This window comes from Spermophilus citellus (genome assembly GCF_964194105.1).
Source record: "Spermophilus citellus genome assembly, chromosome: 3".
NCBI classification, from domain to species: Eukaryota; Metazoa; Chordata; class Mammalia; order Rodentia; family Sciuridae; genus Spermophilus; species Spermophilus citellus.
Genome location: NC_138184.1, coordinates 211,264,932 through 211,290,882, shown reverse-complemented (window position 1 = coordinate 211,290,882; position 25,951 = coordinate 211,264,932). Strand labels below are relative to the sequence as shown.

Below are 25,951 nucleotides of genomic sequence, written 5' to 3'. Positions count from 1 at the left end.
TAACAGTACATACTTCTAAGAACACAGAGCACACGATTCATCTTAAATTAAAACCTACATTATTTTCTCAGTTTTAACCTAAAAATATATTTCAGTTAAATATAGGGTGATAAATGGCTTGCATTTCAACTCTGAAAAACATAACCTCCAAACTTTATAATCAGAGCCAGAGGGCTCTCAAACTCCATCAATAAACTTGTAGAAAGTCAATTTACCGCAGAACTATTTTCATAGACTCATCTCTTTCTCTCTCTAAAAATTTCCCTTAGGCCTCAATTTTCTCCTTTGTGAACACTAACCCAAAGGCAAGTAACTCTGGAAATGATTTTTGGTTTTTTTTCTTGTACTTTTATGGAAGGACTTGCTTTCAAAAGTTCCAGAGAAAAAAAGGATACACCCACTCATTAGTAACTACAGACATAAAGTTTAGCAGACAGGTAGGTGTTATTATGGAATATCACATTTAATGTGTATGGACCTTAGTTTTCGTTTAAGAAGAGAAAAGAAGGCCTCTTCTCACCATATCAGAGATAAAGGTGAAAAACTGTTAATTACTTCAAAGGGTTTTGAATCCCTCAATGTATTTTGGAAAATAAAAACAGATAAAAAATATTTTTTTGAAGTTTGTAATTAATATGAACCACTTTATTATGAGAGATATTGATATTTTTCTTTTTAAATACATATAACAACTTTTTTATTTTAAATCCATTCAGAATCATTCATGACTGAATTGAAAACAATAGCTGATATACACTAAATCCCTCCTAGCATAAGAGAGTCTTGCAAAATCACCAATTGTATATTGGGATTGCATGTGTTTTGCAATTCAATAACAACATGGTGGAGGACAGGAAAACTATAAAACAAATGAAGCCAAACCAAAAATAAACAACAACTACTGCCCCCATAACCCCAGGAAATTTCTGGTCATTAATCAACCATCCCAGCTAATTAGGATCTACTTCTAAATGTGTTTGATCTCAGAATTAAATCCATGAAAACTGTTCTTGTTTGTTTGTTTGTTTGTTTGTTTTTAAAGAAGGGTGAGAAGTACTAGGCTTACTGAATATTTGCTTTTTAATTAGAACATATTTCTATTCCTTTGCTTAGTAATCAATGGTCCAACTATGTCCAAAATTTATAGTTTCAACTCATCTGCCTGATCTTAATATCAAACCAAAGACTGACACAGGTAAGCTGAACTGTAAGCTATAACTCTAGTTATGACCTCTATAACCAGACAGTTGGCACAGTACCTATCAAAGAGCAAATGCACATAAAAGTTTGTTAAGTCACACTGAGATGAGAAATATCTGTCATTTGATACTATGCGTTTAGTAAATGTTTAAGTGAACCATGAAACAGGAATGACTGGCACAGTAAGTCTATATAGTTCTGTGAACTGGTTGAACATACAGAAAGAACAATGAGTAATTTAGAAGACATAAAAGTAAAAAAGAGTCATAGTTTCAAATGGCAGACCAAGGACAAAGATGTGGTAACAGAAAATACAGTGAAATGAAAACATTAAAAATCAAAGCAGCCAGGTGCAGCGGTGCACACCTGTAATCCCAGTACCTTGGAAGTTTGAGGCAGGAGAATCCCAAGTTCCAGGCCAGCCTCTGCAACTTAATGAAACCCTGTCTCATTTAAATAAAAAGTGAAAAACAGGGCTGGGAATATAGGTCAATGGTCAACAACCTTGGGTTAAGCCCCCAAGATCAAATAAATAAATAAATATATAAAGCAAGCAAACAAAGAGGGGGAAAAAAAACGAAAAGAAAATGACATGTAAACAGAAAAAAATAAAAGATGAAACAGGGATCAAATAGCATGATGGGATCCACAACAATCTCAACACATTTCAGAGACAAATGCAGACATCAAACCCATGCGTTTGAACCGTTCTGCTCCATAAGCTAGGAGATGTCTGAAGATGTCCAAAGAAGCAAGAGCAAGCCAAGTGCTAACCCAGGAGGCATGCAATAAATGAAAAAATTGACTTTTTAATTATTTTATGTGGTTATAAAGGTGTTTTTTTGAAAATATGAAAACATAAAAATAAGCCATTAACTTCATTTTGATGTAATACCTTTCAAAATGTTTTACAAAAAAAAAAAGTCTATCCACCACAAAACTGGAATTTCAAATAGAATAAGATATACTCCATGTTTGTAAAAATATGTCCAAATATACTCTAATGTCACATGTATCTAAAAGGAATAAATTTTTTTAAAAAAGTTTAAGAAAGACACTGGCACAGTGGTACATGCCTGTAATCCCAGCAGCCCAGGAAGCTGAGGCAGAAGGGCCTCAAGTTCAAAGCCAACCTCAGCAACAGCGATGCGCTAAGCAACTCAGTGAAATCTTGTGTCTAAATAAAATACAAAAAAAGGGGGGGGGGGTCGGGGGCTGGGGATGTGACTCAGTGGTTAAGTGTGCCTGAGTTCAATCCCTGGTACCAAAAAAAGAGAAGTCTCTTCATACACACATACCCCAGAAAAGGCACATTTGATGTTTTCAGCATTTTTTTTTTATCATCTTGCATACAGTTCCGAATTCTAGTTTTTCCCTTCAACAGTACAATCTAAACATTTTTCCATTTCATTAAAAAAAAATCTCTAAAATCACTGATAAATGTAGTATCTTACAAGTAATACATGCTCATAGTACACACAGGGAAGTCCTTTCCTATTCCTCACCTCCCAATTCTATTTCTCATAGGTAACTCTGATGAGAGCTTTGGTATTATCCTTCAAGGCATTTTCTATACACATACAAGTATTTACGTCTATATAAATATAAGTGATACATATTTAAATATCTACTCAATTCTTACACGATATGTTCATATAATATATATTGTTTTCAACTTGTTTTGGGGGGCCAACATATTTCAGAAATCTTACCAGATCAGCACATAGAGATTTTCCCATTTGAAGGTCCAGCATTACATGGAATGGATGTATAATGCACTGAACCATATTCCACTTCATGAACATTACAGTCATGTGGGGATTTGTTGTTGTTGTTCTTACCTATAATGTTGCACTAAACATCCTATTATAGACATTTTTATGAACTAGTAGTATTTTGTACTTCCATTCCTAGAAATGGACTCTCATACTCAAAGAATATGCAAATTTTTATTCTTAAAAAGGCATCTTGGCCAAGAAAAAACTATTTCTTCCCATCCTGCCAACAAAGTATGTTGTGGGCGTCTTTAACTTTGATTATCTGTTGATTAAAAAACTGCATTTGATTTCTTCAATCTGTATTTCTCATGATATTGAACAATCTTCCCATGTTTATTACCTATTTGCATTTAAATCTATGAATTACCTTTTGCCCTTTTTACTATTATTCTGAAAACTATTTTAGTATTTTAGTTACTAAAGCTTTATATAATATAAATATTTTTCGCAGAGTCTGTGATTTATCTTTTGGCTCCATCTTGCTATAGACACCTTTTCAGATTTTCAATATTTATATTATTTCATGTTGTTCTTTACATTTTCTGACATTCTTAGGAAAGCATCCTCTACACTTAGTTCTTGTATTTTAATGTTAATGAAGTTTTATCATGTGATTATTAAATCTAGCTAGATTTTTTTGTATGTAAAAAACATAGGTATCTAAATTTATTTTCTTCAAATCACTGGCCAGTTGGCTCAACTCTTTACTAAACACCCATCACCACTACGACTCACCCACACACAGTAAAATACTAAAGTGTCATGAATCCTGGGATTGGTTTCTGAATTCTATTTTATCCCAGCAATCTGGTTTTCTATCTGCATGCCTGTATTATTTTGACTAAAATAGCTTTACAATATATTTTGATATCACATAAGAAAAGCCTCCATCACAACTTCCCTTCTCAACTTTTTTAAAGCAAATCATGTGAACTTCAGGTTTCATGTGACAGTTTCAAAAACCTCAACTGGATTTAACTGCAACTGACACCTTTATGAGTTAAGAACAAGGACAGTCTCACCATTTGTTTTATTTCCTCCAAATATGATGTTTATTATTTTTTTCATGTAGGCATGAGTCTTCTTTTGTGTCTACTTATCTATTTCCTACTCAAAAATCTCTGTTCTTTATATGTAGATGCCTTCATATGCTTTCCTTTGTTTTCTCCTGCTGTAGAAATTTGTTATTGGATTTTATTTGTTTTAGGAAACTAAGCATGTAAACAATCTTTTTATTTGGACAGAATCCCCATGGAGTCAAAGCAAAGAGATGGACCTACTTCCTACTATGGAAACTAAAGGAGGCAAGATAGGGCCCAGGATGCTCAGCAAACTAGACGGTTCTACCCAAGACTCGGACATTGGAGATGAAGGAGAGAATCAAGACATTTAAAGATCATTGACAGGAGTGTTTAAAATCCAGCCATGGTAAGCACAGTACCAGCAGTGGTAGCAACCCTCATGGGCCCTTCATGTGGTCTAAGACTGTGTGCTCAACTGCTTTGTTTGCCTTGGTTCCTTCCTAGTAGGTTTGAGAACATGATTATATAGAATGCTCACAAATTCTGTGAAATATCTGATAACTTCCCAGTTAACTCCATAGCTGTTTTAGTTCTCAGGATAGATTTCTACTGTTTACAATCAAGAATCTTAGCTAACACATCATCCTCTGAAATACCAAGTATGTTTTATTTGATTCTGTCTTCCCTAATAATTATTAAACAATACAGAAATCTCTAAACATACATATCAATAGTCATAAAAACAAAATTAAATGTATTTTCTCTAATAGTTAAAGTCTAAAACAAACCAACTCTGACTCATCTTTAGCAAAAATTCAATTTTCCTTTTTATTTTCTGCCTCTTCAAATTTCCCACTGTCTACTAACTCAGTGTGGGGATATAAATCCTGCTTATTATTAGGGAAGTATTCCCTGACTACACAGACCTTCTTTTTCAACAGTAGTTCTCTGTTTGTAAACACACATTTATTAGTTACTCATATACAAATTTACATATTAAATGGTGTATGTTCTTCAAAAGTTGTTTCAAGCTATCTATAACTGTATTGTTTTCAAGCTGTGATAATTTTGAGTTATGCCAGAGTTTATCTGTAAGTAGTTTTCTAGGGGGAAAAAAACACTAGCAATTTATTTCTTGTCTACCAATTCATATATGAGAACTCTCAGCTACTTATGCATACCCATAGCCACTTGGCTGGGCCTAGAAATCTTTGGTCATCGGTGCATATTATACTATAGACTTGACTCCACTGTTGTCTCACATTTACTGATCAGCAAATTCTGGTGAGCCTGACTTTTACTCCTTTTTGTGTATCAAAACTAGAGTTTACAATATAAAATGGAAGTCATAGCTGGGCACAGTAGCACATGCAGGTAATCCCAGCTTTCAGGAGACTGAGACAGGAAGATCACAAGTTCAAAGCCAACTACGACTACTTTCGAGAATCTGTCTCAAAAAATAAAAAGGTACTCTACCTAGCTCAGTGGTAGAGTACCCCTGAAATCAATCAATACCCAGTATAGAAAGACGAATGAACGAGGGAAGGAAGGAAAGAAGGAAGGGAGGAGGAAGGGAGCTAGGAAGGGAGGGCAGGCAAAACATAATAATTACCCAAATAATAGTGATCTGAGTAAACCAAAGGATTCTTTCCTCTCATACAAAAGAGGCAGCCCATCCAAGGCTCTAAAAGAGGTTGGACATCATCAGAGTTTAGGATGTGGCCTTCTATTCTTGAGGACATCTCATGTCTAAAATAACTTCATGGCACCGACGAATGTCACAGATAAGAAAGAGATAAAGGCACGTGAAGGTTTAAAACAGTAAGCATGCCAATTTAGTTGGCATCTTTGAAAATTTTTCCCATGAGTTCTCATTCAACAGTTTGCAAGCAGAAGACCCACTAATCAGCTCTAGCTATATAGAAAAATAGAAAATAAAGCCTGTAAGCTAGGTCCCTGGCCACCAGGAACAAACAGGATTGCCATCAAAAGCAAAGGGGAGAATGGATACTGGTTAGGCAGATAACTGTCTCTATCAGAGCAGTAAAAGGAATTATTCTTCCTAGTGCCTATAGAATTTGTTTGTAACGAAAAAATTTCCAAGTCACATTTAAGGATTTTTTCATTTTGTTTTAATTTTACCTTGAATCCTTTTGATTTGCAGAGCAAGGTCTCTCTTTTTCTTCCTGCTAAAGCAGGCTTTTTAATTTATATTCCAATTATTGCTTCTGAGTATCTCTGCACTGATTTGCTCAGGTTGTCATAACAAAGTACCACAGACTGAGTGTCAACAATAGGAATATATTTTTTTGTAGTTCTGAAGGCCAGAAATCTGAAGTCGAGATGTGGGCAGAGTTGATTTCCTCTTACTCTTTTGCGTGTAGATGTGTGTCTTCTCCTCTACTGTCTTCTCACTGTATCTCTCCTTGTCCAAATTCCTTCTTTTTACAAGCACAACAATCTAATGAGTTAGCAACTACTATAATAACCTGTTTTTAACTTAGTTACCTCTTGAAAAACTTTATCTCCAAATATAGTCTAAGGTTCCAGGGATTTGGATTTCAATGTGTGAATTTTAGGGGGTGTGGTTCATAATACAGTCCACAGCACTATCATTTTAGTGTAATCCTCACATAAAATCATTGGATTGATCACTGTTTTCCATCATTTATTCCATCATCTTTCTTTTATCACCTTGTCTTTTTCTTCTTCATGAGGAGGAAAGTTTTTCCTCCACATCGCTGATTCGTCTAACATTTTAAGACTTAAATTTCTTCGCTTTTGTTTTTCTCACATTTAACTCACACTGTAGTTCTCTTAGCATCTCTCCCTGTTCCACTCTCGCTGTTCCCTGTTATTGTTTCATAGAAGCGATACACTTGCTGCCTACAACCACAAACGCCCCATGATGTCAACAATAAGCATATATTCTGATGCTAGCTGATCCACACTGGGGAGGTCTGCTGGTCTTGAGTTGGTTCTGTGGGTCTCTCTTCCTCCTCTGGGGGGGAAAAAGCCAACAGGGAATGAAGGAGGCACGAGAGGGCGTACTCCCCATTTACCAGCACAAGAGTATTTGCAGCCTCTGTCTGTGTTACACGTCCTAATGACTCACAAAAATAAAAGCCCAAAACTAGAGGGGAACAAATGTACTTCTCCCACTGAAGTGAAAGAGGAAAAGAGGTTATTTCAAACAATCATCTAATCTACTACATCAAGTTTCTTTTGAGAAAACTTGAGCTTCTGTTTCCCAAATTTTTTCTTGTTTGCTTTATAAATTCTTTTTTAAAATAAATGTTCTTCCTCTGATATCTCAACATAATACTTATTTTCCTATATGGCATAGAAACTGACAAGACTCATGGTAATTTTGTTTTATGGTTTTTTTCTTGGAATGGGAAGAAATCCATTCAGACCTACTATTTACCACCAGACACTTAGCATTCCCACTCCCGCATATGCACTACTCTCTGCGGAATGGGTAACTCAGAGTTAACCCTATTCAGATCTTGTCTTGAAGTTCTGTCTCCGGTACACATTCCTACCTGGAATGGAATGTGCCTGGCAAAAGTTTATATTATGTCTATCTGCTGAAAAGGTACAAATTTCTCTTTCTCTTCAGGATCTCTGGCTAAACTAAAGCTTCACACACAAAGTTAGCACTTTTTGTTCAAAAAGGATAGGACTTGAAAGACTTCAGTGCCAGCATGCAGCGTTCTTCTGGTATACATGGATGAAAAAGCAAAAGCATATCTATTTCAGAATATGGTACTAAAATCCCCTCTGAAAAGATTTTATGGCTATTTAAAAGAATTTTGAAAGGACATGCACTTGCATAGCTGTCATATGTTAATAATCCAAACGTTTTACCATCTTAAGATCTAGGCTTACTCCCTATCTGGTCTATACTAAAGCAACGGATTTCTTAAGCTCACCCATACCCTTAAACACAGAGCTACACTACAACCAGCCAAGGAGTAAAAGGAAAGTGTTCTTTCTGAACCTCTTCTAAACAATTCCACAAGGAAGAATGCCTAAAGCTAAACATAACCCTAAGTAACAATAAATCTTATAACTTTAGTGCATATATCTATATTTCTTAACTTGGATGACTTTACTGCCAAATTTAAAAAACAAAGAGTTTTTCATTCCCTTTTGAGATATAAAAGAGTGTCTCTCATCCAGTATACAAGAGGCCCACAGGAAATGTTTCTTAGGTATTCTTATGAAAGAGGTCCACAATAAGTGTACAATGAATGAATCAACAAACTTTGATGCCCACCTCTCAGAACAAGGACTAACTACTACAAAACCATCTTCAAGTCTTAGAGACAGTACATTAAAGGAAAAATAAAACAAACTAGAATATTCTGAAAACAAAGAATATTTCTTCTGATAATTGCCACAAGACACTATGACAAAGAGGCACTTTAACCCACCTCATTTTCCCTTTTTCCTTGTTTCGCTGCACAACTCGGCTGGTGGACTTGATGTACAGGTGCCTGTGCAGTTCGTCTATGAGAACCAAATGGAGGTTCATCTTCTTGCTGTGAAGCTCCAGCCTGAGGTCACTCAGTCCTTCTACCTGAAGCAGGGGACCCTCCAAAGACTCTACTGCTGATACCTGAAAAGACACAAAAGGAGAGCCAATAATGGACAATTAAATAATAATCAGCAATACAATAAGTAAGAAAGACTATTTTTAAGGTACTATGAAAAGGCAGTTCAGAAAGCCTTGTGAGCATACATCAAACATGGCTGAGCATCAGGTAGATGTCTAGTCCTGCTCTTAAAGGACTGATCATCTAAGGTAAATAAAGAAAATTCTTGACCAAGATAAACATGAAGGCATGTAAAGCTCTACGCTATATGTACTATTTAATTCCACACATATCACTTACTGAAAGACACACAGAAGTGACCTCCCCAATTAAATGATTATATTGTTCATATTCTCACAAGAATTCCAAATGATAACTATTTAAATCAGTTTTTAATCAAATTTAGCCTTTGAAGATTAAGACCAAATAAAAGCATACTATTCTCATGGTGCTCATGAGTCAGAGCTTGGCTAACTAAGTTACATGTATATCTACACAGATCAGTCTCACTCCCCACATACACACACAGAAGGAAGCACTTTTTTTTTTTTTTTACACAAATGCTACAAGTGGGAAATAGCAAATCATTGACTCTCCTTATCCTGATCCAGTTTGAGAGAATAAATGTAATTTAGATGGTAATAGAAGATAAACTATAGAGAGGACGATATTCCTGGTGTAAAGTGGATTGGGAGATTTTAAAGATAAAAATGATGGGGTTAATCAAACTGGTGTAGAAATGCCTAAATAAATGGAGAAGGTAAAGAATTCTGAGAACAAAAAGCAACTGACTCTGAAACTCAAAACAATAACTACAAAGGGAAAAAAGCACATATGATATGATCCCATTTATTCATGTATATAAATAATGTGTGTCCATGTATATATAAATATTTTTTTATATTTTAAAAGAAGAAAAAATAAAGTGAAAAATATACTTTCGGTACTATTCCTCAAGAGGAAAAAAAAAAAGGATGATGAGGGAGACATAAAGAATGTTAAAAAGAAGACTCGAAAAGAAATGACATGACGGCAAGCTGGGCTTGGAGCGGGAAGAGCACACCAGCGCCCTGAAGGACTAAGATCTGTGACTATTCCCTGCTTAGATTCTACTTCTTCATACTCTAATAGGTAGAGGAAATAAGGACCAACTACCCATTACCCACTTCACGGGGAACCACTCAACATAATTATAAATACAAACATGCCTCCCAAATCAAACACTCATACAAAAGCAATAAACAATGAAAGCCCCAAAACATACTGATGATCAAAAAGGTTGATCACAGATGTACAGTAGTTTAAGGAGTCATCTTAGAGTTTGCAGACAGTGAATACAGAAAACTGCAAAGCTGCCAAATATAAACCATTCTGAAACGGTTAATGAAAAAAAAAATCCAATGGCTTTCCCACAAACACATCACTTGTTTTGTGATGTGCTATAATCAAATGTCAGTAGTAAATAAGTTTGCTTAAGTTAAGCAAGAAAGAATCAAGGAATGGAAGAGTGACAAGCCCTGGGCCAGCTCTGCCCTCTGAAGCCCTGCCAGTTCATTTTCACGCTGACTTGCAACTGCCCCTGCTACAAGAGCCCCTGGGCCGTGTGCAAGCTGCCAGCAATTCCAAATGGAAAGGCAGCCTCACAAAATGACCAAAGTATCTCCAAGGAGGAAAAACAACAAGTTCATTTACACTGATGCCCTAAAATGGATTTTAACTTAGGTCTCCAATGAAGAAAAGAGGATGCATTAACCTTCAGTGACATCAAGATCCAAAAAATGAAAAATAATTTGGTAAACCACTGGCCCATCATGTAGCCTTATCCCTTAAGGTAATTAAATCCAGCTGAGATGTTTAAGCTTAAAAACCACCCACTGCACATCCACACTTGATTTATTTGTAGAAATTTGCATGAAGATTTTTAACCCAAACAGCTCACACTCCAAATACAAAACAACATGACAAAATCAACTTTCAAAACAATCTAATCAGTTTTTTTTTTTACAAAAAAATTCAGGTGAAACAATTAATGCAGTGCCTGGCACACAGTGTCACAGAAATTATTTTTAGCAACACCTATTTATTCTGTAGAGAATCTCAGAGAGGATTTACCTGATGTTTCAACAGCATTTTCAGCAAGGGTTCTTTCCTTCATTGAACCACCAATCATTTATAGGACAAACTTTCTGAATGGTTCCTTGACCCAAAACACAATTAACATATGTAATCAAGGGGGATCTTAGAACTTCAAAGTTTGGAAACCTCACCACAAAAGAGAATTAAGAATAGTCTCTTATTCCTATTAGAAACTACAGTGCTTTATTTTCTGACCTTCACTTATTAAAAATCTATTTGTAGAGCTAAAATTCTGGGAACTAGGCAAAGTCATCATTTGCCCCTCCCGGATCTTATTAGTGGTATCAAGCCATTTTGAAGAAATAGTTTATCAATGCAACATTTGATCTCTAGAACATCAATTTTAGAACTTAGCATTTTTTAGTGTGGTTTTCAGTAGCCTGCACCACAAAGTTACACATGAAGGAAAACGTGGTGAGGCAGCACTCAGCCTAAGAGACCATCCTGTCACTCACCAGTGTGAGTGTACTGTTGTACTACAGAGTGTTCTGTTGTACTACAGAGTGTTCTGTTGTACTACAGAGTGTTCTGTTGTACTACAGAGTCTGGTTTCCAAGTATTGACTAAGTATTTCTGAGTATTTGGGATTTACTAAAAGAAAAATAATTAAGTAACCTTCTATTTTTAGAAATGTGCATAACTGAGGCTGTAGTTTTTAAGTATATGAAAAATAGTCGTAAGTTACTTCACTGGGATAGTCAGTTTTTCATAACTGGGGAAAAACTCCTGAAATAAACAACTTATAAAGAGGAAGATTTTATTCTGGATCATAGTTTTAGAGGTTTAAGTCTATGGCATTTGGTCCTGTTGATTTGATCCTGGGGTGGCCTGAGGAACATGGCAGGAACATGTAGCATAGGGGGCTGGAAAGTGAAACAAAGGAAAGGGTCAGAGTCCCAAAATCCCATTCAAGTCATGTCCACAATGACCTAATTTCCTTCTACAAGGTTTCAACTTTTAAAGGTTCTACCACCTCCCTCCAAAAAGCACCACAGACTTGCAACCAAGTCTTCAACATACAGGCTTTTTGGGAAACATTCAAGATCCAAACCACAATATTGGGTTTTTCCAATTCGATGACTACAGAGCACTTTTAAAATGACACTGATGAAACATCAATAGAAATTGAACAAGATGAATTTGTATTCAACTAGGCAACAAAATGAACTCAACAGGATAAGGGGCTTGGGATGTAGCTCAATGGTGGAGCTCTTGCCTAGCATGCATGAGGCCCTGGGTTCATACCCAATACTAGAGGGAAAAAAATCAAAATCAATGTGACAGGAAATTTGAACAAAGTCACAAATATATAATAAAATTACAGGACAAGACAGAGCAGACGAAAGAAAAGTAGACAGTACAGAGGACAGTGAATTAATTAATGCTGCCTATACATCTAGCACAGAATAAACAATATACATTTATGCCCTAAATGTTATCTAATATAAACTCTTAGACTTCTCCACTACGCCACACCATTTCTTCAAGTTAGATTTCTATATCATGAGAAGAGTCACCTAAATATATTTGGAATTTTTCTTACACATTTTTTTAAATAAACTTTTTAAGAAAAAAGATATTACTAGCAGGGAATTCTTTCACAGAATACTTACTACCATCTAACAGAATATCAGTGTTTTAGTCAACACAGTTGGAAACAGTTCATAAAGGTAACAGAAATCTGATTTAGAGTTGAAAATAAATATTTCTTTTAGGATTATGAAGATAAATATACATTCCCAAAATACTTTAACACACAATATTGAACAGGACAGCATGTTGTGGTACTAGAAACCTATCCATGTAAGAAAACAAATTTCAAAAAATGTTTCTGTAACATAAAAAATAGATCAAGTATACAGTTAAAATATACATAATCAAGAATTTCTTTGTCTTAAATTGAGATACCGGTCTACAACAAAGAAAAATCTTTCTGATTAAAAACCACCATATGCATAAATTCTATCCCAAATTCGATTTTTCAATCTTATTTCAGTATAAAGGACAGGAAATTACTATTTCATAGTTAAGTGCTTGTCTTCAGCTAATCTGACTCAAACTTCTCGCTAGAAATACCTGATTCTGTAGTCTATATGTTTTAGAGGAACACTGAAGTTTGCCATGCTCAGTAGCTCCTTTGCTGAATAAATCCTATAAAAGAAACTACTGAACTTTTCATTTTTTAATATGGGAAAGGTAAGTTACACAAAGGTAAATGATAATAGTAACTGGTTTTTTAAAAATACCTAAATTCAATCTAAAAATATGGAAATTATAAGTGAACAAACTCTAATCTGAGCCGGGGTCAGTGGCACATGCTTGTAATCCCAGCAGCTTATAAAACTGAGACAGGAGGGAAAATTCCAAGCCAGCCTCAGCAAAAGCAAGGCGCTAAGCAATTCAGTGAGAACTTGTCTCTAAATAAATACAAGGGCTGGGGATGTGGCTCAAGCGGTAGCGCGCTGCCTGGCATGCGTGCAGCCGGGTTCGATCCTCAGCACCACATATAAACAAAGATGTTGTGTCCGCCAAAAACTTAAAAATAAATATTAAAAAAAATTCTCTCTCTCTCTCCCCACCCCTACCTCCCTCCCTCCCCCCTCCCTCCCTCCCCCTCCCTCCCTCCCTCCCTCCCTCCCTCCCTCTCTCTCTCTCTCTCTCTCTTTAAAATAAATAAATAAATAAATAAATAAACAAACAAACATACAAAATAGAGCTGGGAATGTGGCTAAGTCATCGAGTACCAGTTCAATCCACCATATCAAAAATAAATAAATAAAACTAATCTGATAACTAAACCATCTGCTACCTTCAGAATTTGCTTATTTGGCAACTTTATAACCCAATAAAGCAAATGCATTGCTATTGTTGAGTCCAAAATAAATATTTCTTTCAGGACTTTGATAATTACACAGTTTCAAAATGTTTTGACACTTTTCAATAGGTCACTTTTCAAGAGTAAATCTCCCTTAGGGAGGCATTTTTCTAGTGAGACAAAGTAACTATTCTGAAAATGTGATTACCACCCAACTTACACATATAATAAAAAGATAGGGCTGGGGTTGTGGCTCAGCGATAGAGTAGTTGCCTAGCATGCATGAGGCACTGGGTTCAATCCCAGGCACCACATAAAAAAATAAATAAACAAACAAATAAAATAAAGGTATAAAAAATAAATAAAAAGATAAAGTAGGCTACTACAGAGAATTAATACCTCATCTCTTCCTACAGGGATAAAATAAGACACAAGTTAAATAAACCTTTGAACAATCTCAACTAAATAAGAATACTAAAAAATCTTTGGCTATGAAAAACAGAAAAACTGCCTTGGAAAGACAGATTGATTTGGTATCAACGTAATCACTGTTGGTACCCTACCTGTGAGTTACCAGAAGGTAACTAACTCTCAGTGACTTCAGGCCTGGCTCCCTGGGTGGCCTTGACTTCCAAATGTTTACCTTCAAGCTCAGGGAGTTTCAGAGACTAAAAGAAACCTAGGAGACTCCCTGTGAATGCAGAGTGATTCCAACTCACCTCTAAGCAAGAGGGAAGATCTTTACTATACAAGAAACAAGAGTCCCCCCCCCCATCCTTCTCATCAAGCATTACTACTTTGCCATATCTTATTTGCAGAAATTTTGACCTTTATCAGATAGGAACTGGTAGAACATACTGAATGCTATTTGAGAAAAACAAAAAACCAATATGGCATCTTACCTGTATTAACTTGAACAAAATGTGTTTTTACAGGTCAAAATGATCAAATATTGGCTTTCATATGGTTCAACCTGTGAAACTTGTCAAAATCAAAATGAAGTTACTTATGCCAGACCCTAATAAAATGCAATCAGGATGCCATAAAGGAGGGGCACATCCCTAAGATTATAAACTAGCACCCGACTCTATGAAACCACAACCTTGCACATAGGCCACCACAACTTTAAACTAAGAATGCTTCTGCCAGGACACATGCCCAGCCCTGTTTGTTTAATCTTGGACCAAAGTCCTTTTTACAAAACAAATTATGTAAACGTCTTCATTTTACTTTAAAACCCTCTTTTTTCCTTTGCCTCCTTGGATGTGCCTATGATTCATCACAGCATGTGTATCCTGGAATATAATCCCTTTTGTTCCTAAATAAATTCATTTCTTTGTACAGCCACTTTGCTGTTATTTTAGCTTGACAAACCTAACAATTTTAGGAGAAAGTCTAAAAGATTTGGTATCTCTGGAACTTTACAACACACTTGTAGAAAATTCTGACCTTCATAGAATCCTGTATATGTAACTGATCCAGATAAATTAGGAACAATTTTACTAATAGAACACAATACCATATTATATGTATATGACATAAAAGTGCAAAGCAAATGAACCTATGTTCACAAAAATCCCAACTGTTAAATATAAACTCAATTATCATCTACTTCACTACTGTTTACAGTATGACACCAGCTAGCACAGGGAATGGACTGATCTTCAAGCAAAAATGGTGGGGTGGGGGGAGTAGGAGACCTGCTGGGGAGAATTAAGAGAAATCATTCAAGGGTCATGGCGATGGCAAAGTTTTGGGGGAATGTTGGAGAACTTAAAGGAAAAACAATGTTTGATCCTAGCTTCACTAGAGAAGACAGACAGATGATGTTTTTGGCTCCCTGTTGCTCAGCTTTGCCACTGTCTGAAGGCCTCAGGCTATTGACAGTCTGGTACTGAAGACAGACTTCCCAAGATAGCTGCATCACAGAGCAAGGACAAGTGCCTGGAGCAAGAACACCTTTTCCCCCCAACTCCCCAGCCCACATGCTAATCAACAGTGATCAAATCAGGCAATCAAAAATGCCCATTTTTAAATCAGTCTGATAACACAATATTGATCACACTGGTCAGGTACCCCAGCTCCCTCAGGAAACCAATTCCTATAATGCAGACTCAGCAGTGCTCTCAACATTAAAAACAGGATGCAGTCTACCTCCATTCTCCCTTCATTACTGCCAGGGTTATTGCATGTTTTTATTTAATAAACCTTCATCAGCTCAAATGAAGGGTTGTTATTAGTTCAGCTAACAGCCAAATGATAATGCTCCAGAGAGAGATCAGTGCTTGTTGGTGCATTAACAAAGAGAGGAGAAGGGCTGAGGTCAAGCATGTGTCAATGTAAATGAGGCGATATTAGGTACTAACAGCTTAATGCAATGGACTGCCTGGGAGATAATGGAATTTACAGGATAAGCAAATGAGATGAAGTTATTGATAAGTGAATGAAGAGAGGGGCTGTAAAATAAAGTGTTGTCAAAGAAAAGACCTTTTACCTGTGGATTTCTTCATTAAAGTACCATAGAATTTATCTTAGAAAACAAAACTCAAAAGAAATTAAATGGGACTTCATGAAAGGTCTCAGCCTACTATTGCCATCAAAACTGACTTGTTTTAAAAGCATTCCATTTTATTAAGCTATTTTTAAGCTTACCTTGGACTACTCTCGCCCAACTTTGGCTTTTTAAATTCTTCTACTGATTAGGGTATTCTATCACAAATAATTCCTATTTTTTTATTAAGGTGAATATCTTATTTCATTTTTGTTACTGAAGTAGGGGTAGCTGGGTCTTCTATGATATTTCATCAACCAGGCTTCACAGAATGGCAGTATCTGGAGATGAAATTGAGGGAGATGTAGAGGGGCTTAGGTAGCCAGGGCACAATGAGTGAGATCAGGGACAGAACAAAGAAGCATGGAGAGGGTCTTCTAATGAAGTCAACATTCTGCTTGATAAAAGTTCTCAGGACACAAGCTGGCAACCCAATCAGACAGACATTTCTATTCTCAAACTCCTAAAAGGGGGATCCAATAGAAAGCCTAAAATAGACACGTGGACACAGGGGACACCAATCAATGAGAGCATAGTCAGAGGAGGAGATAAAGAAAGGAGGAAATTCCAGATATCATTAAAAAAACAAGCCATAATTCCCCCACCGGACTTCTGGTTCCGGGTCCCCTTCTCTTGGGAGAAGTCTGTCTTCTGAGGCTTTTGCAATAACCCTGCTGCTTGCTTGTTATCTGTGTCCTGTTCTTCAGTTCTTTGCTGAACAGAGATAAACCCAACAGGATTCGAAGATAACAAACTGTAAGGTTTTTTGTTGTATGGTTGTGTTTTCTTTTGTTTTGTTTAGTATTTACACTACCAGAGACTGAAACCAGGGGCACACTATATCCCCAGCCTTTTTTATTTTATTTTAAGACAGGGTTTTCCTAAATTCTCCAGGCTAGCCTCAAATTTGGGATGCTCGTGCCTCAGCCTCCCAAATACCTGGGATTACTATTGTGCCTGGTTAGAACTTTCTATTTGAGAGTTTAAAGCTTGATGAAACTGGACTTCCACACAATTATGGATTTAAAAAAAAAAAAAGTGAGGTCCAGAAAGGGACTTTTTTTTCTTAAACTATATTTTTATTCTAAATTTCAAAGTTAACATATGCTCAATTGCAGTGAGTAAGATTAATATAGACTGAATATATTTATATCTTTCCACAATATCAGAATTTAACAATAAATTCATAAGCTACTCCACTTTTATTTTAGGTTAAGCAAACATAAGTTCTTTAATTCCACTCCAATCTTAATTCCGAATATCTATAACACTCAAGTCATAGGTGATATATAGACACTTATAAACAGAGGTTTAAAAAGACTAAGAAAGGATTGAGGTGGCCACAAAGTGACAGGATGTTCTGCAAAGGCAGAGAGCAATAGAAATGCAAAGAGTCCCTGGAGGTGGTCAGATAAGGGTTTTAAAGAACCAGTTCCACAGAGTTGTCAAGGTAGAGTTCAGAGGGATGGCACTTTCAGAATGACAACTTAGAGTGTCAGCTTGAGGTGTCAGCTTGTAGTGCCCTTGCACTGTCATCACTAGCAGAAGAAACCATGCTGAGCTGAAGCCCAAGGACAGGGAATCAGAGGTTTTTTGCTGTGGTGATTTTCCACAGTGAGGCTCATGCGAGAAACCAGTGCCACTGTGTCCCGTCTTGGGAGGCTCCTCCTTGGATGAGTCTTAGGTGAGGGGGTTACATTTGGTGAGGGCGATACACCCCTGTGTCTGGTGTTTCTGATATGATTTGGGATGCCCATGTGTCAGGTGCTCCTGATTTAGTTTGATAAGTTGACACAAATATGTTATATATCAATTTATGTCTTATGGTAGTGCTGGGCAATGGCGGTGGTTTATTTGCACAAACAAGGTGTGCAGCATCATTCTACCCTGGCACCTGTACTCAACAGGAATGATACATGGCAAATTTAATTCAGAGTTAGGCACAACCTAAAAACTACTGCTCTATTCATCATGAAGTAATTCAGAGTCTGCTCTTTACATCAACCAACTTGAGAGACAGAAACTCATTAAGGAAAAGATCACCCATAATCTTACTCATCGTAGGCAATAATATATTTTTTAATCTGATTCCTTCCAACCATTTTGCCATCCAAGTTTTACAAAAATTACTATTTTAAAAAATGCTTTTTATCATTTGGCAACACACTGGGAACATTAGCTTATCACTGGATCTCATATGATTTTTAGTATTTGTGGACTATATCACAAATGACTTAAAATTCCCTAGACTGAAGTCACTGTGATTTTTTTTTAACTTCTGTAGATCTTTCATAAATATCCTAGTATGTACTTTGTGTGTGTGTGTGTGTGTGTGTGTGTGTGTGTGTGTGAACACTGGAATATATGTGTATATGTGTGTGTGTATGTATTTACATTTCAAAACACAAAATAATTAAAGTCTTAATTTTTTCCTCAACATAAAAGTATCCAAGTAGAAGTCCAAGTCCAAAGTTACACTCACATTTAAGGGTTCTAGAGGCATAACGCCAAATTAAGAAGGTTATTTATTCAAAAAAGCCTTATAGCAGATCTGTCCACATTACTTTCCTGATGAAATTAACTATACCTAACACCTTATAAGAAAGACAAGAATTGCAAATTACTTATAGAAAAGCTTCTGGGTAAAAAATCCTTCCTTATTCCAAATCTCATGGACCCTGCAATTCCAGGTTTTCATCAGTGCACTATAAAGAGAGCATTAAAACCTAGGTTTCTCCTCAAAATATAAGGACATTGTCTTTTAACAAATATCCCAAAAGTCACTTAACCTATCATCTTATTTGTTATTTGGGGACATGAAAGATTACAGAATAGGACTCTTCTTAACAGTTGGCAAAGGAGGTCACTGAGAATCACTTCAAGGTCACACATAAATCAAGACAATTTCACTCGTACTCCAAAAGAGCCCCAAAGCCCTTAGAAATGCTCGGCACTTACACAGCTCTTTACTAACTTGAACTCTTAAACTCCCACAAAATGTGAGAGGAATATAGCTTCTTTAATTTTAAGAGTGAGACAACCACAAGTAATTAGTATTGGAACGAATGTCAGAGAAAATAGACTTCTTTAATAAGCTTCTCCTATCGTGTCAAGCTAAGTGAAAGCTACTGATCAGCATTCTCAGACCATCATCAAGTTGAGACAGAAGTCTCCTATCAACAAGAGTTGTCACTGCTGTAATTTACACAAATATCTAGTTCCCATCTGGCCACAGACTGACCAATTGAAAACCTGCTTCAGTAAATCTGTATGTCAGGCTAAAAAAAGAAATATGATGGATGACAGCATCGACTTGGGCATTGTCCTTGAGCTAAATAATCCCTCCTACAGACCCGATAGACTTATGTGCATCAACACACATGTGGTTTATCTGACTAAACAACATATGCACATTACTGAAGGCAACACCAGAATAGAAACACTGCTCAACATAAACAAGTCCAAGACTCTTGTCTTGTCTTCTCGCCTAACACTGAGTAGTGGTTATCATGACCATAATGTTGACCACTATTATAAATTTGAATATTGCTTTGTATCTTACAAAACATTCTTCCCATAAAATTTTCATTCTCATAACCATCCAATAATATAGACATAGTATTTGCATCTCCTCTCTACAGATATGATATTAAAAAAACAGAAAAAGTGATATATTTGTCCAAGCTGCACAGCACTCCATGAGTAGCTGAATTAGGACTACAATCGTGAACTCCTTGCATTTAAATCCACTCTGCTTCCATGTTGCCACCCTGCACATAGCCACCACTTGTCGGTTAATAAATGCGTGCCCCAGTTCCAATTCATTAAAGCCCTGCAATCAGTAAAATAAAGCAAAGATGCATGGGAAATATCATTAAGAAGACATCTCCGAAAGTACCAAGTCAGTCCAAACCTAAAGAATCATCTAATTTGACTATTAAACTAAACTTATTTGATCAAATAATCAGGCTATAAAAGCCATGTATGTACTCATGAGCTCTATCCTGAAACTGCAACAGAGGGTGGCAACAAAGCATCTTCAAAACAATAATATTTCTACATAAATATGAAGATCACCATGTGATGTCTTTCGAACAAAAATACTTTATTTCTGACTACTCGGAGCTGGTGTTAAATGAAGACAATGACAATGACTTTTTTTCCTATTCCATGGCACAAGGTAAACCCTACACCAATAGTTCAAAATTTGTCTGCACATCAGTATCACTGATGAGAACAGTAAAAATTACTGAAGCCAGTGGCCCACCCCCAGAGATTTTGATTTAATCATTCTGGGATGTGACCTGAGCTTCAGAACTCTTGGAAGAATTCCTAATGTGCAGTTTAGCAATCATTGCCTTACAGCCAAATGAGCCAAACGAAAACTGCTAAACCTTATAAGGTTTAATGCAATAAAATAAAGTTTCTATCAGCTTTAAAATAAAAGCAGCAAATGAATTGCAGATAGAAAGGCAAAATAAAAGAGAAGGAAAACACGATACCCAGGTACCTATCGAACAGTCTGTTTTCTAGAAATTACAGCTTTCAAAAACAAATATAAATAAAAAGGGCTTTGAATCACATGAAAAAGAGTTACCACAAAGTTCTGTACTTGTACTCTATAAGACAAAAATAAAGTTGGCACAAATCTGCTCAATTAATTTGGGACACAAAAACCAAGGTCACTCATTCAATAACTTTATTTTCAGCTTTTTCCTAACTCATCTTGGAGAATCAGAGGTAAGTGTTGAAGGGAATGAAGGGGGTTTGAAATGCTGCTAAAAGCAACAACAGCTGACCACCCTGTGTAACAGCAAACCACATGACCTCATCCCCAGGACCCATGGATGCCCTCTTACTGCACGTTTCCCCACTGTACTTATCATGAGATGAGACGCTGTTGTATTTGTTCACCACCTGTCTCTCCCTGCTAGAATGTAAGCTCCTTTAAGGTTAAAGCTACCTTCACAGAAAACACATAACAAACAACAGAAATGATCAACAACTGCATCATCACATGTTAAAGACCCAATCGTTTCACCATCTATTAAAATATATGTCAGGTCATTTCCTGATGAGTTATTATTAGAGAACATTAGCCTTAGTCTTTCAAACTGATATCCTATAGTAGGATCAGATGTGCATTAGGAAAGACTATTATATCATTGATCACTGACATAGAGATTCCCAGCTCCTGATATCCATAGTGCTTTCATCTCAATACCATTCCCAGAAAAATGAAAAAAATCAAGTCCGTGAGACCACAGAAAGTCTCAAGCCAGTAATATATATTTTGCCCTTTATCCTGTTACTTCTACATTAATCATTTAATAATTGATGAATGATCACCCCTTCCCTGCCTATAAAGAAGAGAAAGTAAGTTCAGCATATTGAGTAATGACACAGTTTTCCCGGCACAAATAGGACAACCTCATTGTTTCATTGCTATCTAAACACTCACAGAAAGAATAGATTAACATCAACCAACATTAAAATCAGTAGTTGTTTCTGGTTTTGTTTTAATATGGAGTCTTATTGTTATTGTCCAGACTAGCTTTGAACTTGTAATCATCCTACCTCAGCTTCTCCTGAGGGGCTGGGATTACAGATGGGCACCACCATACCTGGCTAAAATTCAACACTCTTAACAAGCATTTTCCAATAATTAACTGGTTTATACCAAATTATAACATTCAGTAGATTAACGCATTTAGTTACCAAAGAGTAGATTTTACAGTAAGCTGATCTTGGGTACCAACATTGCTTAAAACCATACACTGCGTCTCCAATGAACACATACTTCATATAAGATGAACATGTCATTGATGACACAGAGAACCTGAAATTTGTCCATACCATATTCCAAAAATACGGCATAATGAGTCTATATTGCCCAACTGTGCATGTGTTAAAGCAGAGCACAACTGCTTTCTGAAAAAAATCCAGTCTCTAGCTGTAGGAACTTCCATTTACTATAGAGAAGAACAGGTGGGCTTGTCACACCACTGCTGTAACTTGAGTGCATGTGTTCCAGCCTCCAGCTGCCATCTCCACCACTGAGTCTGACAACAAATTTTGAATGTACCCACTGTCACCCCCCGCTGGGGCTAACCGTTACTCATGGGCCTGCACCTAAGGTCTAAGGGCATATGCTCTAGGTCCCCAGTGCCACTGGGGCTGCCAGAGCTAGAGGTCTAGCAGAGCTTAACCCAGCAGGGAGAGGGAAGAGAGATGGGTGCCAATTCCCCAAAGGTGGTGAAATCTAAAATTCAAGATCTATAAAGAAGAGCCTCCATTTTAAAACCTAAAAAAGAGAAATCTTAACTTTTTTATAATTGGCATAGTATTTGTTTTTGTTTGTTTTGTTGTTGCTGTTGTTTTTAGTTGTAGATGAACACAATACCTTTATTTTATTTATTTATTTTTACGTAGAGGATCGAATCCAGGGCCTCACACATTCGAGGCAAGCACTCTGCCACTGAGCTACAACCCCAGCCCCTGTATTTGCTTTTTGGAAGTTATTCTTCTGTGTCTTTCCTCATTATTTGTTTTTCATTATTCTACCTCATTTTGTGTTTTTTCAAATGATGGGATTTTTTTCTTGAGACCTCTTTTCTTCTTTCTTATTTTTATTCTCTTCCTTTTTCTCTTTCTTCCTCTCCACGTTTCTTCTCCTGTCTCTTTCCTCATCCACACTTTTTTGAATCTTAATAAGGATAAATTTTCATGTCTGCATGTTTATTATTCCATTAACTTTATTTGTAAGTTATTTTGTATTTTTCTCTCATTTATTATTTTCATATTTCTTTCTAAATTTATGTATTTTTGCAAATATATTTCTTGATACATCCCTTCTTCATTCACATCTCTATTCCCTTTCATTCTTTCATTCTGCTTTCCACAATTTTTTCTTCTCTCTTCCCCCTCCACAATTTACCTCCTTTCTTCATACATAACAAAGTATTAAACACATTATTATTAATGCTCAATTTTTCAATCTGTTCCATATTATTTCTCACCCCCTTTTCTCATTTGTTAGTGGTTATAGAGATCATTATTAATAAATTTTTCATTACATGTTACTATATGGTTTGCTCTTAAATTTCTGCTGTTACTGGTAATTTAGTCTCTTCTCTCAAAGTGCTAGTGGCTGGACTTCGATTATATTGACGGGTTGCTTTGATGCATTATACCCTGAGCCCAGGGCGCAGTGTAAACAGGTAACTGCTCACTAAAAACCAAGAAAGAGAAAGCCATCACGATATATATGCAAACACACACACACATGCATACACACACACAAAAAAAAAAACCAGAATCACTGGAAACAGGTCAATAAGACACTGCGCCAAAAGTTCATAACTCACCAACAACTGAACCATAAACACTGAAGTAGATGAATGCCAGACAAAGAATTCAAAAAGTTGATTGTTCAAATGATCAAAGAATTAAAAGAAGAACTAAGAAATGAATTAAGGGAGAAAATATGGAATATAAAACAGCATTTCAGCAGAGATTATGAAAAATAATCAAACAGAAATCTTGGAAATAAAAAACCTCAACAATCAAATTAAAAATTCAGTGAAGAATCTCAACAACAGACTAGATCCAGCACAAGAAAGAATATCAGGGCTTGAGGAGAAGATGGATAAATAAGAATATTCAATCAGTACCAAAGGAAAAAAATAAGAACCAGATTATACAAGACCTCTGGCACAACTTAAGAAGCCAAAGTCAAGATTCATAGCTCTTGAGGAAGGAGGGGAGATAAAGACTAATAGCACTGAAAACTTATTTAGTTAAATAATAGTAAAAAACACAATGAATTTCAGAAATGTCATGGGCATGCAAGTACTGGAGGCATTTAAAATTCCAAATAGACAGGACCAGAAAAGAACCTTTCTATATAATATATTATGGCTAAAATGTGAAATAATCAGAAAAAAAGAATCTTAAAAGTGGCAAAAGAGAAGCACCATGTCACTTATAAAGACAAACTCTTCAGAAAGCATTCCAGATTTCTGAAGAGTGCACAGTATGATGAATTTAAAGTCCTTAAAGAAAAAAAAAAAAACTGCAAACCAAGACCACTATATCCATCAAAGCTATCCTTCAGAATCAAAGCAGAAATAAAAGCCTTCCTATATAGGCATAAACATAAGAATCCATGACTACAAAGCCAGCATTGAAGAAGAGGCTAGAAAAAATCCACAGAAGAAGAAAATAAAAATAACCAAGAAAACTTGTGCAAGAATAAATCTCACCAGAAGATAAGCCAATAAGAGTCAGAATTTATTCAAACATTACAAAAATTTTAAAGTGACAGAAAATAACATACATATCTCTATAACACTGAATGTAAATTGTCTTAATTCTCCAATTAAAATGCATAGGCTGGAAAACTGGATTAAAAAACAAGACCCAACTGTATGATATCTCCAAGAAACATACTGTACAGGCAAAGATTTTTACAGACTGAAAGTAAAAGGATGAAAAATAATATTTCATACAAATGGAATCAAAAAGTAAGCAGGAGTAGTTACTCTCATACCCAACAAACTTCAAAACAAAATTAGAAGAAACAAAGAATATCACTACATATTGGTAAAGGGAGCAATTCAATAAGAAATAAAAAGATTGTAAATATTTCTGCCCCAAATGTTAATGTCACTTGGATAAAAATCAACATTATCTAATGTCATTAGATAAAAATCAACATTACCAACATAAAGGAATTGATAAGTCCTAAAACAACAGTAATGGGGGACTTCAATACATCACTCTCATTAATAGACAGGTCTTCCAGACAGAAAATCAACAGATATAACATTTAAACTATATTATAGATCAAATGGACTTAATAAGCATCTACAAAATAAATCATCCAACAATAGCTGAATAGACTTTTAAGCCAGCAAGTCATTGAATTTTCTCCAAAATTGGTCATATATTAGACTACAAAGCATGTCTCAGCAAATACAGTTGAAATAACCTTTTATATCTTTTGAACCCCTAACAAGTCTAGAAATAAATAGCAAGAAAAACTACAGAAAATACACAAATATATGGAAATTAAACAACTCATTTTTGAATGAGTGGGTCATTGCAGAAACTGAGGGAATTAAAAATTGTTAAAATAAAAATAGAAACAAAACATATCAGAATCTGAGAATACATCACAAAAAGTTTTAAGAGGGAAATTTTAGACCCAAGTCTAAAACTGATATGGTACATAAAAATATTATAGCTAGTTGTAATGCTATACACCTGTAATACCAGTAGCTCGGAGTCTGAGGTAGGAGTTCAAAGCCAGGCTTAGCAAAAGCAAGACACTAAGCAACTCAGTGAGAGCCTGTCTCTGAATAAAATACAAAATAGGGCTGGGGTTGTGGCTAGTGGTCAGGTGCCCCTGAGTTCAATCCCTGGTACACCCACCGGGGGGAAAAAAAAAAACATAGAACTGCTTGTGATGTATTCTCAGATTCTTATATGTGGTGTTTCTATTTTCATTTTATTTTAACAATCTTTAATTCCATCAAATAAATTATCTAATTATGCATTACCAGGTCTTAGAAAGACAAAAACCAATTCCTAATCTAGTAGAAGAAAATAAACAATAAATATTAGAGCTAACAATAACAAAATAGAGACTAAAAGAAAAACATAAAGAATCAATAAAACAAAGAACTGGTCCTTTGAAAAGATCAACAAGATTGATAAACCCTTAGGTAAACTAATTTTAGTAGAGAAAGCTGCTAACTAATATAGGCAGAAATGAAAATGGAGATTTTTGAAAAGACACAATGAAATCCAGAGATTCATTAGAGATCATTTGGAACACATGTATT

General features: G+C 35.8%; 1 protein-coding gene across 1 annotated transcript in view; it reads right to left on the bottom strand.

The window, feature by feature from the left end:
- The window catches only part of EXOC4 (exocyst complex component 4), an 816,673-nt gene that overhangs the window by 734,795 nt on the left and 55,927 nt on the right, over nt 1-25,951 (bottom strand). Inside the window, exon 4 of the mRNA XM_081287653.1 lies at nt 8,440-8,624. Coding sequence (XP_081143779.1) covers nt 8,440-8,624 — 185 coding nt within the window. The remainder of the gene's footprint in view (nt 1-8,439; nt 8,625-25,951) is intronic.